At 41.5% G+C, this 16,701-nt stretch overlaps 1 protein-coding gene across 1 annotated transcript in view; it reads left to right on the top strand.

Moving 5' to 3' along the window:
* Sin1 (SAPK-interacting protein 1) overlaps positions 1-16,701 on the top strand; it is a 75,730-nt gene that overhangs the window by 27,585 nt on the left and 31,444 nt on the right. The window contains exon 6 of the mRNA XM_068372861.1: positions 15,286-15,456. Within this exon, the coding sequence (XP_068228962.1) occupies positions 15,286-15,456 (171 nt within the window). The remainder of the gene's footprint in view (positions 1-15,285; positions 15,457-16,701) is intronic.

Here is a 16,701-nt window from a genome sequence, read left to right as displayed (position 1 = left end):
ATTTTCCAAGAGAATGAGACCAACCTGACTTCTCTATGACAAAAATTAAGGCTGTCAGAGCAATTTTAAAAAAATATATACTGCAAAATGTGCTGGGAAAAAATAACCCCCTGGGGGTTAAGGGTTGGAAATTTCCAAATAGCCTGGGGGTAAAAGGGTTAAAGGGATAATAAATTCAATGTACATCATTGTCAATTAACTTATCCTAAATCATCTAATATTTGACATAACACCATAAGGTTGTTTTTCTTTTCTCTAAACGTAAGAATATTTCTTCACTAGTAAATTTTACTTTCCAATAAACAAATACGACAAGACATTGAATGGTCAGGGCACTAATTAGCATCTCTGCATTTTTCTTTATATCTTCCGTATTAATTCTAAGCAGAATTGCTGCACATTCCATTCATATGGCAATTGTTTAAAAGGACCAATGTAAATCTCTGCACCTATTACACTAATTTTCACCACCTCTTACTGTCGTAAATATATGATACTTCCTGACCTGCAGATAGGAAGTGTGTCTCTGCATTCCTAAGGCCAACATCCAAAATTGACCTTGAATTTCTAAGAGCTTACCAAAGGATTGCATGAAATTGATATTGATAAATGCCACACGATAGAATATTGTGAATAGGATAATCAGGGATGTGGCAATCATCAGCAGGTAGTAGTTAGAAACCATTAACCTGATTTATCATACACATGACTTGATACTGCAGCTGAGTGTAAGGCCTAGTATTTTACCAAGTCTAACATTCAACTTGCCAGAAATGAGAGGAATGCTTCTGTTCTTTTTACAGTTATACTTTTTCTCCCTAGGCCTTTTTAACATTTTCTTTTATTATCTTTAATCCTTAAAATAACTCAACACCGCACATTTGAATTAGCCTAGACTATTTTTTATCGATGAATGCTATGCTTATTTTTAATGTTTGGTATTGCTCTTAAGACTCCGATTACTTTAGAATCTAAAGCGGGGTTTACACGGGCGAACAGCTCGTCGAGCCTGGTTCAACAACCCTATATTTGAATTGATGTTCGAGCGTGTAAACAGGCTATTTGGTTGTCGAGCGCGCTCGTCGAACAGCTCGATGAAAGTCAGGCTCATCTTGACTTTTGTGGGCGGAGCTACATTGTTTGACGAACGGTGTGAACGTGTGTTGAGCATCAAACCTCAGTTGTTATTCGAACCTGCTAGAGGAAACTTCATCAAAGAAATTAATAATGGCTGCCGTTAATGAAAGCAAGAATGAGAAGGAAGTCGTACTTGATTTCATACATGCATATCGGGCTCATCCAGCTTTATGGAAAGTTAAATCAAAAGACTATTCCAATAAAGTAGCCAAAAACAAAGGAATAGCGGCTCTGCATGAAATATTGAAAGAACTAATTTTAAAGCAACAAGCAAGTTGGTGTGTGAAAATTTCTCTCTTTAGTAGCCAATCCTTCGTCTACTTTGATCTTTTTTTTCTTTCTTAGTGCCACTGCTAAAGCAATGGCTATCAAATCGTCCTGGTCGAGAGACATGTTGACGTTGTTTTAGCACGAGGCACACTGAGGCTCGATGTACTGTCTGAAAGCTCTTCGAGCCGTTCTACAAGTAGGTTCGACAACCAGGCTCGGCGAGCTGTTCGGCCGTGTAAACCCGCCTTTAGACATGAATTGCTTTCCACTCCAACACTTTAAACAAGAAATATTATTTTTTCTTATTAATACTGTATACAGTGAACCCTCGTTTATCGCGGTAGATAGGTTCCAAACCCGGCCGCGATAGCTGAAAATCCGCGAAGTAGGGACACCATATTTACGTATTTATTTAACATGTATATTCAGACTTTTAAAACCTTCCCTTTACGTAGTACTGTTAACAAACTACCCTTTAATGTACAGAACACTTAATGCATGTACTACAGTACCCTAAACTAAAACAGGCACAAATAATAAAGGCGATTTTATATCATGCGTTTTCTAAACACGCCAAAAAGCACGATAAAAAATTACAACCAATGTTTTGTTTACGTTTATCTCTGATCATAATGAAGAAACAGACGCATTTACACATCTGTGTATAGGTTAGTTTTTGCATAGACAGCAATCTTACCAAGTATTGATTATATGTTGACTTTGTTATTACCAATGTTTTACTTAATTTTTCTTAGGACTTCCAAATAAATGAAATGAATGCCATTTATATAATGTTTTTCTTTATGACACCGCCTGAAACGGAAACCTTCCATTCGTTTACTGTACGCTCCATCTTCGATCGTAATAAACAAACGAAGGCATTAAACGCGCATGATGAAAGTGATAAATAATGATATTAAAAGCTTTTAGTAAATATGTTATTAGAAATATTATTTACCGTACCTATATAAAATCCTACATACGTAGCAAAGCAGGAAAACAATTTTTTTTCTTTTTTTTTTTTTGGCATTTAATCAACAATAACAAACTGCCGCTAATGAACCGAATGACAATTTACGATAATTCTAAACTGTTACTAAAGATGATTCTCCATTCCATATCTAAAATACTTTTCCTAACTTCAGTTATAAGTCAACTTGTACCCCCCTCAATTATGAAACCATCTAAAAAAAAAAAGTAAGAGAAGCAGCAAGTACTAGGCCGATTTTTAAAGTTGTCGAACAATTAAGTTACCGCTATAACGTTCGATGTGACATAGTGCGAGATTGGAGAAAGTAAGGAAAATTGAATCGTGATTGATTTTCAATATAAATGAAACTTTGTGAAGCAACAAAGATTACATTTGTTAGTGAGATAGAGGTAAGGAATGAGAGGTAGTGAAAAGTAGCCCACACACACACACACACAACACACACACACACACACACACACACAGAGAGAGAGAGAGAGAGAGAGAGAGAGAGAGAGAGAGAGAGAGAGATGAGAGAGAGAGAGAGAGAGAGAGAGAGAGAGAGAGAGAGAGAGAGAGAGAGAGAGAGAGAGAGAGAGAGAGAGAGAGAGAGAGAGAGAGAGAGAGAGAGAGAGAGGAGAGAGAGAGAGAGGAGAGAGAGAGAGAGAGAGATATATATATATGAGCCGGTTGTAATCAAATGTTGCTTTTGTTTAAGCTTCTTATACCACCTAAAGCAAGGAATTGCTCACCACAACTAACGATATCGTCATAATAATTTCAATCTGTACAGTAAATTAAAAATTTATTTGTTGTTAGAGAGAGAGAGAGAGAGAGAGAGAGAGAGAGAGAGAGAGAGAGTTGTTTTAAATGTAATAAACAAAAACATATGATAGGTTATAACACATTGGTGCTTATGTAATATCAACTGTATAGATGGTTTGAATAAGTCAAGAAATAGTATAAACAATACTTCGTACGCGCATATTCTTGAGACCGGCAGCTAGACGTCAGCTGATCTGATCACACCCAAAAGTAAAAGAAAAAGAGTCAACAATACTCGATTTTTAAAACACACCCGAAATTTAAAAACAAAAGTACACGCTTTCTTAATGTGCAATTAAACTATTTAAAGAGTAGCAATTTTCTAGAATATAATGATGTTTCTCCCAAAAAAAGTGGTTTGCTGATGAATAGGATGCCGTATTTAATGAAAAAAGTCCACGAAGTCGTGAATCCGCGATGGTCGATCCGCGAAGTAGCGAGGGCTCACTGTATATTACAGTACTGTATTGAAATTCAGTCCTATGCATTAGAAGCACTCCACCTGTCAGCAGTACAGTATCTGATGACTTAAAAAAATCATCCTATGTACTACGGTCAGCCCCATTCTATGCTTGATTCGCGTATTTTAGATTGCCCTAGGGTGGGATAACTCCTAACTAACAATTACAGCCCATTGCCTACGATTGGATAACACTAATTGCTGCCTAATATTGTCTTTACATGGTTTCTATTACATTATGAAATAGTTTGTAATTAAACCAGTAAGTGTACAGTACATGTGCAACACATGTATGCTATGTACTGGACACAGTAAGGCTACAGTACAGTCCGTCCTTGACACTACAGTACAGTAGTCGTTGCCCTTACCGGAACTCTTATTTACCAGGTGGTCATCATACACTTACAGTAGAACAACAAACCACTGTAATACTGTAGACAACACTCGCTGATACTGTAGTGTATATTACTGTAATAATGTACAGTGCTATCACTACAGTGAAGCTTAACTTTACTGTAAGTGTTCACTGTTTTCATTCGAACGACTTGACTCGCCACACGTAGTTTACATTTACAATAAACAAAACACTATACATAATTGTAATTCTGTACTGTACAATATGTACATACACATGCATAGACCAAGGCATTTCCCCCAATTTTTGGGGGGGTAGCCGACATCAAACAAATGAAACAAAAAAGGGGACCTCTCCTCTCTACGTTCTCCCAGCTTCACAAGGGACTCAACCGAGTTCGGCTGGGTACTGCTAGGGTGCCACAGCCCACCCTCCCCTGTTATCCACCACAGATGAAGCTTCATAACGCTTAATCCCCTACTGCTGCTACCCTGCGGTCATCCAGAGCACCGGAGGAAGTAGCAGGGGCCCACCGGAACTGCGTCACAATCGCTCGCCATTCATTCCTATTTCTAGCACGCTCTCTTGCCTCTCACATCTCTCCTCCTATCACCCAGAACTTTCTTCATTCCATCCATCCATCCAACCTTGGCCTTCCTCTTGTACTTCTCACATCATCTCTTGCATTCATCACCTTCTTTAGCAGACAGCCATTTTCCATTCTCTCAACATGACCAAACCACCTCAACACATTCATATCCACTCTAGCTGCTAACTCATTTCTTACACCCGTTCTCACCCTCACTACTTCGTTCCTAACCCTATCTACTTAAGATACACCAGCCATACTCTTTAGACACTTCATCTCAAACACATTCAATTTCTACACAATATTGTTATCAATGGCAAGGTAAAACAAACAAAATGAGGTAAATGAAGCAAAAAGTTCTTAAAAGTCCAGTTATATTAATTTAATTAATATTTTTGATAAAAATTACTGGTTGAGACAACTAAGATGATTAATTGCTGTCCTGCCTCACTCAACTTACTTCACCGGAAAACAACCATATGAAGCAAGCCCCTACCAATGACTATCATGTCTCTCAGGATCTGAAAAACACAAAAAACACTCCCTGTAAAACTGTTTAGGTAAAAGGGAAACTAAATCACTTACGGGAATCCGTGTTAACAAAAACAAAACTCAAAACGGGAATCAGTTCACAAAAAATACCTTTGATGGAATTTGATTTTTAAATTTAAAAACACAAACATTTTGTTCATAAACTGTGGTAATCCACCAAAATAAAACTTTATAGCTAATGGCCTAATGTGGTAATCTACGAATAACAATGGATGAATTCACAATAGAAGTGGTAATCCACTGTAAAACAAAACTTTTAACGGTAAAAAAAAAAAGAAACCGAAAACAAAATTGGAAAAATCGTAATTTCTTTTAACGGTAAAAAAAAAAAGAAACCGAAAACAAAATTGGAAAAATCGTAATTTCTTTTGATCCCGAGATTTATTTTTAACAAGGTCTTGAGAAGGGAACTAATTTAATCCAATGCATTAAATCATTATGACTAGGGTATCAAATCAACTCATGTTCAGATGTGAAAAGGCTGACTCACCTCAATAATACTCCTGCCGTTCACTAAATTACTGTTGCTCCTGCTGCCCCCCAAAGTGGCATAGTGTCGGTATCACTAGGGTTTTAATCCTTCCATGAGTGAGAGTTGTAAAAATGTCCACCATACAACAAGGATTTTGCCTGAGAAACTCACTTGGAAACTCCGATCGCCTCGACAAAAACTTCCTGCTCTCAGACAACAGCGTAAACAAGCAGTTCACCTTAAAAAAACAATACTAGGCGACAGATCACTTGTAACAAGGTTGTTTGGAGGAACTAAAAGTCAGATCCGCTCAACACTTGAACATGATAAACATAAATTGATATTTATCTTATATTTAACAACAAAAGAAATCACTTTCAACTTCTCCAATTTTGGTTCACGATAAAATATTTTCTACAATTTCTGTCTTTCTGTCACTTTCATTCCCCACAACTCCTATCCATATATCACAGTTGGTGCAATCACTTCCTCTTACAGAACTCTCTTTACAATCATGCCCAACCCTCTATTTTTTACTACTCCCTTAACTGCCCCCAACACCGCATCCTTCATTCACACTCTGATGTACTGTACATCTGCTTCCACTCCACCATTTGCTGCAACAACAGACCCCAAGTACTTTAAACTTGATCCACCTCCTCAAGTAACTCTCCATTCAACATGACATTCAACCTCACACCACCTTCCCTTCTCGTACATCTCATAACCTTACTCTTACCCACATTAACTAAATTTTATGAAGGTGTAAAATAACGAAACCATGCCAGATAGTATAAACACGCTCAATTCTCCAGAAATGCGCCAGATCTAGCTCGAAAGGTGCTGAAATGGCATCTCCGGTGACAAGTTGGAGTGAGATGGGAGCAGAGAGGGAAGCGGTGCGAAGCTATCAAAGTGCAAAGGAGTGCAGGCTGTTTGAAATCGTCCCACTGCGAGAGTATTTCTCGCAATTATTTGATCTTTATTTAATAGGTATTGCAGTTCTGTATCGCATATAAGTGAAATCGCGAAGCATAAACGCGCGTAAGCGCAGCTGACTGTATTTATTATCATTTTGCTGAACTATTTAGGTTTTATAATGGCAAATACTGTATCTGAATGCAATATACATTGTTTATTTTACTTCCATAGACCTAAACTTATACCTACTACATTAATTGCATGTTACTGCATAGTAATTGTTCACTGGCCACTTTCCTCTTTGGTAAGGGTAGAAGGGACTCTTTAGCTATGGTAAGCAGCTCTTCTAGGAAAAGGACACTCCAAAATCAAAGCATTGTTCGCTAGTCTTGGGTAGTGCCATAGCCTCTGTACCATGGTCTCCCACTGTCTTGGGTTAGAGTTCTTTTGCTTGAGGGTACACTCGAGCACACTATTCTATCTTATTTCTCTTCCTCTTGTTTTGTTAAAGTTTTTATAGTTTATGTAGGAGATATTTATGTTAATGTTGTTACTCTTCTGAAAATATTTTATCCTTTTTTCCTTTCCTCACTGGGCTATTTTTCCCTGTTGGAGCCCCTGGGCTTATAGCATCCTGCTTTTCCAACTAGGGTTGTAGTATAACAAGTAATAATGATGATAATAATAATAATAATAATAGTAATAATAATAATATTTAGAAAATTAGCTGACTAGTGTTAGCCAGGTGTAGCTAGTGAGTTTCACTCTTGGTCAGTAAAAATTTTGTTAGGTAATATGTTCAATACAGTATATGCTGGCACATAAGATATACATTAAAATACAAAAAAGGTTACCACCACAATTATAACATGAAAGTTCTGTTATACAAGTTAAGCACGTGGGGTCTGAGTAAAGGCTTTGGTGACAAATAATAAAGCCAACCTTAGATGTACACAAACTACTGTGGTCGTTTATACACAAAGTTAGACTCTGTACTGGATTATATTTCTTTGCTATTTTCAAAGTTCTGTTCCCATTACAAATATGATTGAAAGCCAAAAATTAGATCATGTAAAATTAAAGCATTAAATTCCTCATGTGAGGAAAAAGCTTTTTTTTCAATATTAATCTTACCCGATGATCATGTAGCTGTCAACTCCGTTGCCCGACAGAAAATCTACGGTCGGGATACGCCAGCGATCGCTATCCAGGTGGGGGTGTACACAACAGCGCCATCTGTGAGTAGGTACTCAAGTACTTCTTGTCAACAAGAACTCAATTTTTCCTCTGTCGTGCCGCCGGCAAGACCTACTTGGATACGCTGTTGATTCTGGAGTTGTTGTTCACGATTTGGTGATGTATTCACTCTAGAGTTTAGCCTTCGCTATTCAGGAAGCTTTATCATTAGCTTAGCAAGCTTTTGGAATTAATTTGGATTAATTGTTAACGAACTTTGCTAGATTTTGGAATTCCCCCTTGACTACTTCTACAATTCAAGATGTCCTGACCAGTCTCAAGTCCCTAAGTACAGGCAGTGTAGCGTTAGGACTTGTGCTAGGCGTCTTCCGAAGGCCTCTATAGATCCTCACACCGTTTGTTCCAATTGTAGGGGTAAATCCTGTCAATTGGAAGATCGATGTGGGGAATGCGCTGGGCTTTCGGAATTCGATTTTAACGAATTCCTTAAAAATGCACGTAGGTTAGAGAAGGAGAGAATCAGGAGGAGTTCTTCTCGCTCTGTGGATTTTTCCTCTCCCCATGCCCCTCAACCTTTTCCTTCCCCTGTAGTGGTGACTCCCGAACCTGCTTCTAGTGCTCAGCCATCCATGGCGGATATGATGCGTGCCATTCAGGCTCTCGGTGACCGAGTGGAGTCATTGGCTAATGACCGTAATCAGCTTTTGGCAGATGTCAAAGAGCTGAAAGCGAAAAAGTGCAGTGGGAAGTGTTATCAGTGCTAGTGATGTGAAAAGTGTCAGTGTCAGTGTTGCGCATGAGGGTACATCTGTGCGTGCCAGTCGTCCTCCCAGTCCGGGACCTCTTGCAAGCTCCCAAGCCCAGGGGAGAAGCAATGTCGAAGGACCAAAGGGTTCGGCAGGCCTTGATCGGCGCACAGATGTATCCTCAGTGGTTGCGGACGTATCTGTCAAAGATCGTCCCATCCACAAACAGACGAATGAGCCCTTACATTCCTCGTCTGTGGAAGAAGTTTCCAGGAGGGAAACGATGGACCAAGGTTTCACGACCCGCTCAAACGTAAGGTCCCTTCCGAGCGAGTCCAACGGCCCCAGGTGTAGCCACTGGGTCAGTTCGGACTCGCTGCAGTCTTCCGATGACTGCACACCTCCCAAGAGAGGTAGAGTGGTTCCACAACAGGCTACTGCTCCGTCTGTTGCTGCTCCAACCACGGTAGACCCTAAGTGGTCCATGCTGCAGACTATGCAGTCTCAGCTTGCGGCATTCATGCAGGAGTATCATGCTGAGAAGGTTGACACTGCACCTGTTAACCTACAACCCGCCCAGGTTGTGCGCTCAGCAGATACTGCGGCTGCCTGCTCCCACACTCCACCTGTGAGAGCTCCACCACCGATGCGCAGTCCACCCTGCCAGACGCATGTTCTTGCTGCTCCATCCGTTGACATGCGTGAGCTACCGCATCAGCAGTGGGAAGGTGCTGTAGAGCTGCCGGGTTCTGACTCTTTGCGGCATGCTCCGCAACCCATGCGGCATGCTCCGCATACCATACAGCATGCTCCGCAACCCACCGCAACCCCTCCCACGCACCAGCACTCTGCTTTTGTTGTTGCCAGCTCGCAGACTGACCAGCAGCGGCTTGATGTTGGATCCGCAGCAGCTACGCATGCACCCGTTACTGCCGGATTCAGCCGTTCAGCTATCTGCTATGCCTTTGCCACTTCCTACTCAGCTTTCGGATGATGGAAGTATCAGATGACAAAGCTGCACATTTGGATGAACCGCACTCCGACTTTGAAGGGCCCAAGTCTACGCCTCCCTCCTTAGACTTTCGTAAAGTCCTTGCATTGTTCAGGGACTTGTATCCTGAGCAGTTTGTGTCTGCAACCCCTCGCTCTCCTCCCTCCGAGTTTGCTCTGGGCATGCAGTCTGCTGCTCCTGCCTTCACCAAGCTTGTTCTCCGCACGCTCTTCCAAGAGAGCTTTGAGGGTTATGGGAGAGTGGTTGCAGTCCAAGAAGCAACTGGGAAAGGACTGCTTTCATCTTTCCTCCTACCAAACTTGCTTCTAAGTCGAGCGTCTGGTATGCCACGGGAGAGGAACCCGGCTTGGGAGTTCCTGCCTCTGCCCAGGGCAACTTCTCAAGTCTAGTTGACTCTCCCCGCAGGTTGGCTATGAGACGATCGAAGATCTGCTGGTCCTTTTCTGATATGGATCATCTGTTGAAGGGAGTCTTTCGTGCCTTCGAGATCTTTCAACTTCCTCGATTGGTGTTTGGGAGCTTTAAGCAGAAAGACTTCCCCTTCGGATAAGGACTCTGCCATGCTGATCATGTCTAGCATGGACAAAGCCATTCGGGATGGGTCCGGTGAGCTTGCGGCTTCGTACGTGTCGGGAGTGCTTAAGAAGAGAGACATCTTTGCTCCTTCTTATCGGCTGGTATCACCCCTTGTCAGAAGTCAGAGTTGTTGTTTGCTCCTCTCTCCAAGTGTCTGTTTCCGGAGGAGCTGATTAAGGGGATGGCTGCCTCTCTTATCCAGAAGGATACCCATGATCTGATGGCATCTTCTGCACGTAAGGCTAAAACCTTACCTTCCGTGCCTAGACCCTTCCGCCCTGCAGCAGTAGACACACCTGCAACTAGGTTCATCCCGCCCTTTCGTCGGGCAGAACCTCCAGCAGAGGAGGTACCCGTGCCGACAGTCACCGTGGCAAATCCAAGAAGGGTTCCAAGTCCGCAAAAGGCAAGTTCTGACTGCCTTCCTCTCCAGACAGCAGTGGGAGCCAGACTCAAGACCTTCTGGCAAGCTTGGGAGAGCAGAGGTGCAGACGCTCAGTCTGTGAAGTGGCTAAGGGAGGGATACAGAATTCCGTTCTGCCGCAGTCCCCCCTCTAGCTACATCTCCCATCAACCTCTCTCCCAACTACAAGGAGAAGGACAAGAGGCTAGCGTTGCAACAAGAGGTGTCGCTCTTGCTACGAAAGGAAGCGGTAGTCATAGTCCGGGACCATCAATCCCCGGGCTTCTACAACCGTCTCTTCCTGGTAGCGAAGAAGACAGGAGGTTGGAGACCGGTGCTGGACGTCAGTGCTCTCAATGCTTTTGTCACCAAGCAGACGTTCACGATGGAGACGACGAAGTCGGTCCTAGCAGCGGTCAGGCAGGAGGACTGGTATGGTCTCGTTAGACCTGAAAGACGCGTACTTTCACGTCCCCATCCATCCAGACTCCCAACCTTTCCTAAGGTTCGTCTTTGGAAAGGTTGTGTACCAGTTCCAAGCCCTGTGCTTTGGCCTAAGCATGGCACCTCTTGTGTTTACCAGACTGATGAGGAATATTGCCAAATTCCTTTACTTGGCAGACATCAGAGCCTCCCTCTATTTGGACGACTGGCTTTTAAGAGCTCCAACAAGTCGTCGCTGTCTGGAGAATCTCAGATGGACTATGGATCTGACCAAGGAATTGGGCCTCCTGGTCAATATAGAGAAGGTCCCAGCTCGTCCCATCCCAGACCATTGTCTATCTAGGTATGGAGATTCAGAGTCGAGCTTTTCGGGCTTTTCCGTCGGCCCCAAGGATCAATCAAGCCCTAGAATGCATCCAGAGCATGCTGAGAAGAAACCGATGTTCAGTCAGGCAGTGGATGAGTCTAACAGGGACACTTTCATCGCTGGCCCAGTTCATCGAGTTAGGGAGACTCCACCTCCCGCCCCCTTCAGTATCATCTAGCTGCTCACTGGATAAAGGAAATGACGCTAGAGGCGGTCTCAGTGCCTGTTTCCGAAGAGATGAGGTCTACTCTACGTGGTGGAAGAACAGCATTCTTCTCAAGGAAGGTCTACCATTGGCTGTTCAGACCCCCGACCACCGTCTCTTCTCGGACGCATCGGACACGGGCTGGGGTGCGACACTGGACAGACAGGAATGCTCGGGCACATGGAATCAAGAACAAAGGACACTTCACATCAATTGCAAGGAGTTGTTGGCGGTTCATCTGGCCTTGATAAACTTCAAGTCCCTCCAGCTAAACAAGGTGGTGGAGGTGAACTCCGACAACACCACAGCCTTGGCTTACATCTCCAAGCAGGGAGGGACTCATTCGAGGAAGTTGTTCGAGATCGCAAGGGACCTCCTCATTTGGTCAAAAGATCGAAAGCTTTCGCTGGTAACGAGGTTCATTCAGGGCGATATGAATGTCATGGCAGATCGCCTCAGCCGGAAGGGTCAGGTCATCCCCACAGAGTGGACCTTCACAAGAATGTTTGCAGCAGACTATGGGCCCTGTGGGGTCAGCCCACCATAGATCTATTTGCTACCTCGATGACCAAGAGGCTCCCGATGTATTGTTCTCCGATTCCAGACCCTGCAGCAGTTCACGTGGATGCCTTTCTGCTGGATTGGTCCCATCTCGACCTGTATGCGTTCCCGCTTTAAGATTGTCAACAGGGTACTTCAGAAGTTCGCCTCTCACAAAGGGACACGGCTGACGTTGGTTGCTCCCCTCTGGCCCGCGAGAGAATGGTTCACCGATGGTACTGCAATGGCTAGTCGACGTTCCCAGGACTCTTCCTCTAAGAGTGGACCTTCTGCGTCAACCTCACGTAAAGAAGGTACACCCAAACCTCCACGCTCTTCGTCTGACTGCCTTCAGACTATCGAAAGACTCTCAAGAGCTAGAGGCTTTTCGAAGGAGGCAGCCAGAGCGATTGCCAGAGCAAGGAGGACATCCACTCTCAGAGTCTATCAGTCTAAATGGGAAGTCTTCCGAAGCTGGTGCAAGGCGAATGCAGTTTCCTCAACCAGTACCACTGTAACCCAGATTGCTGACTTCCTGTTACATCTAAGGAACGTAAGATCCCTATCAGCTCCTACGATCAAGGGTTACAGAAGTATGTTGGCAGCGGTATTCCGCCACAGAGGCTTGGATCTTTCCACCAACAAAGATCTACAGGACCTCCTTAGGTCTTTTGAGACCTCAAAGGAACGTCGGTTGTCCCACACCAGGCTGGAATCTAGACGTGGTTTTAAGGTTCCTAATGTCATCAAGATTTGAACCCGCTCCAATCAGCCTCTTTTAAGGACCTCACATTAAAAACTCTTTTCCTCGTGTGCTTAGCAACAGCTAAAAGAGTCAGTGAGATCCACGCCTTCAGCAGGAACATAGGTTTTACATCTGAAACGGCTACATGTTCCTTGCAGCTCGGTTTTTTGGCTAAAAACGAGCTTCCTTCCCGTCCTTGGCCTAAGTCGTTCGAGATCCCAAGCCTGTCCAACTTGGTGGGGAACGAACTAGAGAGAGTACTTTGCCCAGTAAGAGCTCTTAGGTACTATTTAAGAAGGTCAAAGCCATTACGAGGACAATCAGAAGCTTTATGGTGTGCTATCAAGAAGCCTTCTCTTCCGATGTCTAAGAACGCAGTTTCTTACTACATCAGGCTTCTGAATAGAGAGGCACATTCTCATCTGAAGGAAGAAGACCTTGCTTTGCTGAAGGTAAGGACACATGAAGTGAGAGCTGTTGCTACTTCAGTGGCCTTCAAACAGAACCGTTCTCTGCAGAGTGTTATGGATGCAACCTATTGGAGAAGCAAGTCAGTGTTCGCATCATTCTATCTCAAAGATGTCCAGTCTCTTTACGAGAACTGCTACACCCCTGGGACCATTCGTAGCAGCGAGTGCAGTAGTAGGTGAGGGCTCAGCCACTACATTCCCATAATCCCATAACCTTTTTAATCTTTCTCTTGAATACTTTTTATTGTTGTTTTTTGGGTTGTACGGAAGGCTAAGAAGCCTTCCGCATCCTGGTTGATTTGGCGGGTGGTCAAATTCTTTCTTGAGAAGCGCCTAGGTTAGAGGTTGTGATGAGGTCCTTTAGTATGGGTTGCAGCCCTTTATACTTCAGCACCTAGGAGTCGTTCAGCATCCTAAGAGGACCGCTAGGCTCAGTAAGGAAGACGTACTTAAAAAAGGCAGAGTAATAGTTCAAGTCGACTTCCTTACCAGGTACTTATTTATTTTATGTTTGTTATTTTGAATAACTGATAAAATGAAATACGGGATACTTAGCTTCTTTTGTTAACATGTATGCTGGTCTCCACCCACCACCCTGGGTGTGAATCAGCTACATGATCATCGGGTAAGATTAATATTGAAAAATGTTATTTTCATTAGTAAAATAAATTTTTGAATATACTTACCCGATGATCATGAATTTAAGAACCCTCCCTTCCTCCCCATAGAGAACCAGTGGACCGAGGAGAAAATTGAGTACTTGTTGACAAGAAGTACTTGAGTACCTACTCACAGATGGCGCTGTTGTGTACACCCCCACCTGGATAGCGATCGCTGGCGTATCCCGACCGTAGATTTCTGTCGGGCAACGGAGTTGACAGCTACATGATCATCGGGTAAGTATATTCAAAAATTTATTTTACTAATGAAAATAACATTTTAGTAGGTATTAATTATTCTGTACTTTATGGTTGTCAATAACTATTAACAATGCAGGGCAAGTAGTATATTATCAATGGAGTGATTATGAAAAAAGAAAACAGTACACTGTCAGTTTTTCTTACTAATGGATTAATTATTTCTGTTTTATATATGATTTTCATGTAAAATTAGAGGATTTGAGTCCAGACAACAAATGCATTGATTACCTTATGTCCGACATGCAAAAGACTGGTGGAACTAAGGACGATTATGACACAAATTGATGGAGTGAGAGTACTGTCCTTTTAATAAATACATACTCATTTCTTTGCTTACTACAGATAAATCCAGGCCTTGTTGCATAAGTGAAGTAATGCGATTGTATTCTTGGTACAAAATATTTTTAAATATTAATGCGTTAGAATTTTAGTGGGGGCCTTTTTTACTGCCCTTATATATCCATATATTTTCAATTTAAAAGTGTCCAGACTGCAGTTGAGAGATGCAGACCATCCTAAGCCTGAATTATTTGTTTTGCTGGTCAGGTTGTAAAATCATTACATTATTTCATGGTTCCAATTTTATGGAACTTTTCAAATGAAATAATTACTTTATCCTTGCATGTGAAGCTTTGACAGAAGAGACTGCTAATGTACAAAACCATTAAAACAATGACCAGAGAAAAATGGAGCAAAATACAGATGAAAATAAAAAGCAAATGCAATAACCATTAAAATATTAGATAAATAGAAATAAATGTAAGGTAATCAGAATGTGTAAGGCAAAAGTTAGAGGTAATTCAAAAAATAATTTTATCCTCTGTTGAATCCATGATAATTCATATATTTTAGCTTATGTACAAAAGAGGATGACTTCTGTATATCCTCTACTAATAGGTGCAGTTTTAAAATTATAGGAATTTTTTATAACTTATTTCTATGGTGTTTTATTATTGATGTACTTTTATAAACTATTTCTAAGTGATTGTATTTAGGGTTTAGGTTATCACTGCTAATAGTCTGCATATTTTATATTTATATTTTATCGTTATTATGACAAAATTGAAAAATAAAATATCTTGATGAATCACTCTTATTTTACATTTCAGGGGTGGAGTCGAGAACTATATGCTTCATATCGCAGAGGAAGATGGTCAAGTTGACTGGGATTTCCAAGCTCTACGAAATAGAGACCTTTTAGACAAGTTTGGATTTAATGTTTTGGCCCTTGTCGAGAAAAAGAAGGCACACGAGTCATCTCAGGACATTGTAGTCACTTTGTAAGTACAATTCTTGCTTTGATTTTGTAGTTTTTAGTGAATAAGCCTTTTTTAAATTTTTAATCCAAATGTGAATACTTTAGTTGGTGCTTTGTCTTGCTTTATAAGTACTGTAGATTTAATTTTAATAAGTTTTGAAATTTTAAGGGCTTTTGTAATCGCCATAGGGAGTTTAGGGACTAAACTCTATAATTTATTATGTTTTTAGCTTTACAATTACTAAAATTATACTGTATTATTTATTTTGTTGACCTTTTAGGAGTTTTATTAGTGAAATACTTTTTAATTCATAATAGAAAGGAAAAGAGAGTACACGTATTTGATTTATGCTGTGTCATTATTTTTATGTAGCTATGAAAAGTAATGGGCTGAGATCCCTACCCTGAGGAGCACTACATATTACATTCCGATAGTCACTATGGTGCCCATGACCAGCTATTCTCTGTAATCTACTGCTTAAAAATTTATCAATGACGTTAAGAAAAGACCTATGTATTCCCATCTGTTTTAAGTTTAAAACAATGACCTCCTGATTAACACACTCAAAGGCATCACTAAAATCTAGGCCAATCATACAAACTTCCTGACCACAATCAAGGGATTTCTGTACAGCGTTGCAAATTATGAAAAGGGCATCACATGCTCTGAGGTTTATGCAAAAGCCAAATTGCAGAATGTGAAGTGAGATGTTAGATGTATTTAAAAGGTGTAAGAGGGGAGTAGAGAGGAGAGGATTGAAAATCAGTGTAACAGAACGAAGCTAATGGTGGTTTGAAAGGAAGCAAAGGAAAAATTATGATTAGGAAAATGACTGTGTTGTGCTTGTGTGAAAGTTTTTGGGGTTGAAATCTGCACTGGTTGGCTAGGGCCTTTGTATCGGTCCATCCCTTTGACGAAGGAATTAACTAAATGGAAGACAACCTGTGAATAGTGGTTTTCACGCGCTTTTGCTTTATACACGACACCCAAAAGGTGCTCGCGCGAGGGTAGTAACCTCAGCATTCCATGCTTTTATCTTTCTCTGGTATAATTGGAAGGTTTTATCAGAAAAGATAAAAGTAGGGTCCCGAATTAAGCGTGTTCGAATTACACGATTCCAATTTTCCGCGATCGCTATTTTTCAAAAATAAATTTTCTGTATCTGCGAGGCTGTTCAAAGTTCGCGAGTCAAACACTACAAAATGTATCAAATCTATTGTCTTTTTAAGTATATTGGTAGCCCTAAATACGGTGATTTATAATAAA

The sequence above is a fragment of the Palaemon carinicauda genome, chromosome 4 (assembly GCF_036898095.1).
Source record: "Palaemon carinicauda isolate YSFRI2023 chromosome 4, ASM3689809v2, whole genome shotgun sequence".
NCBI classification, from domain to species: domain Eukaryota; kingdom Metazoa; phylum Arthropoda; class Malacostraca; order Decapoda; family Palaemonidae; genus Palaemon; species Palaemon carinicauda.
Note: the sequence above shows the minus strand (reverse complement) of the source record. Positions and strands in the feature narration are given on the sequence as shown.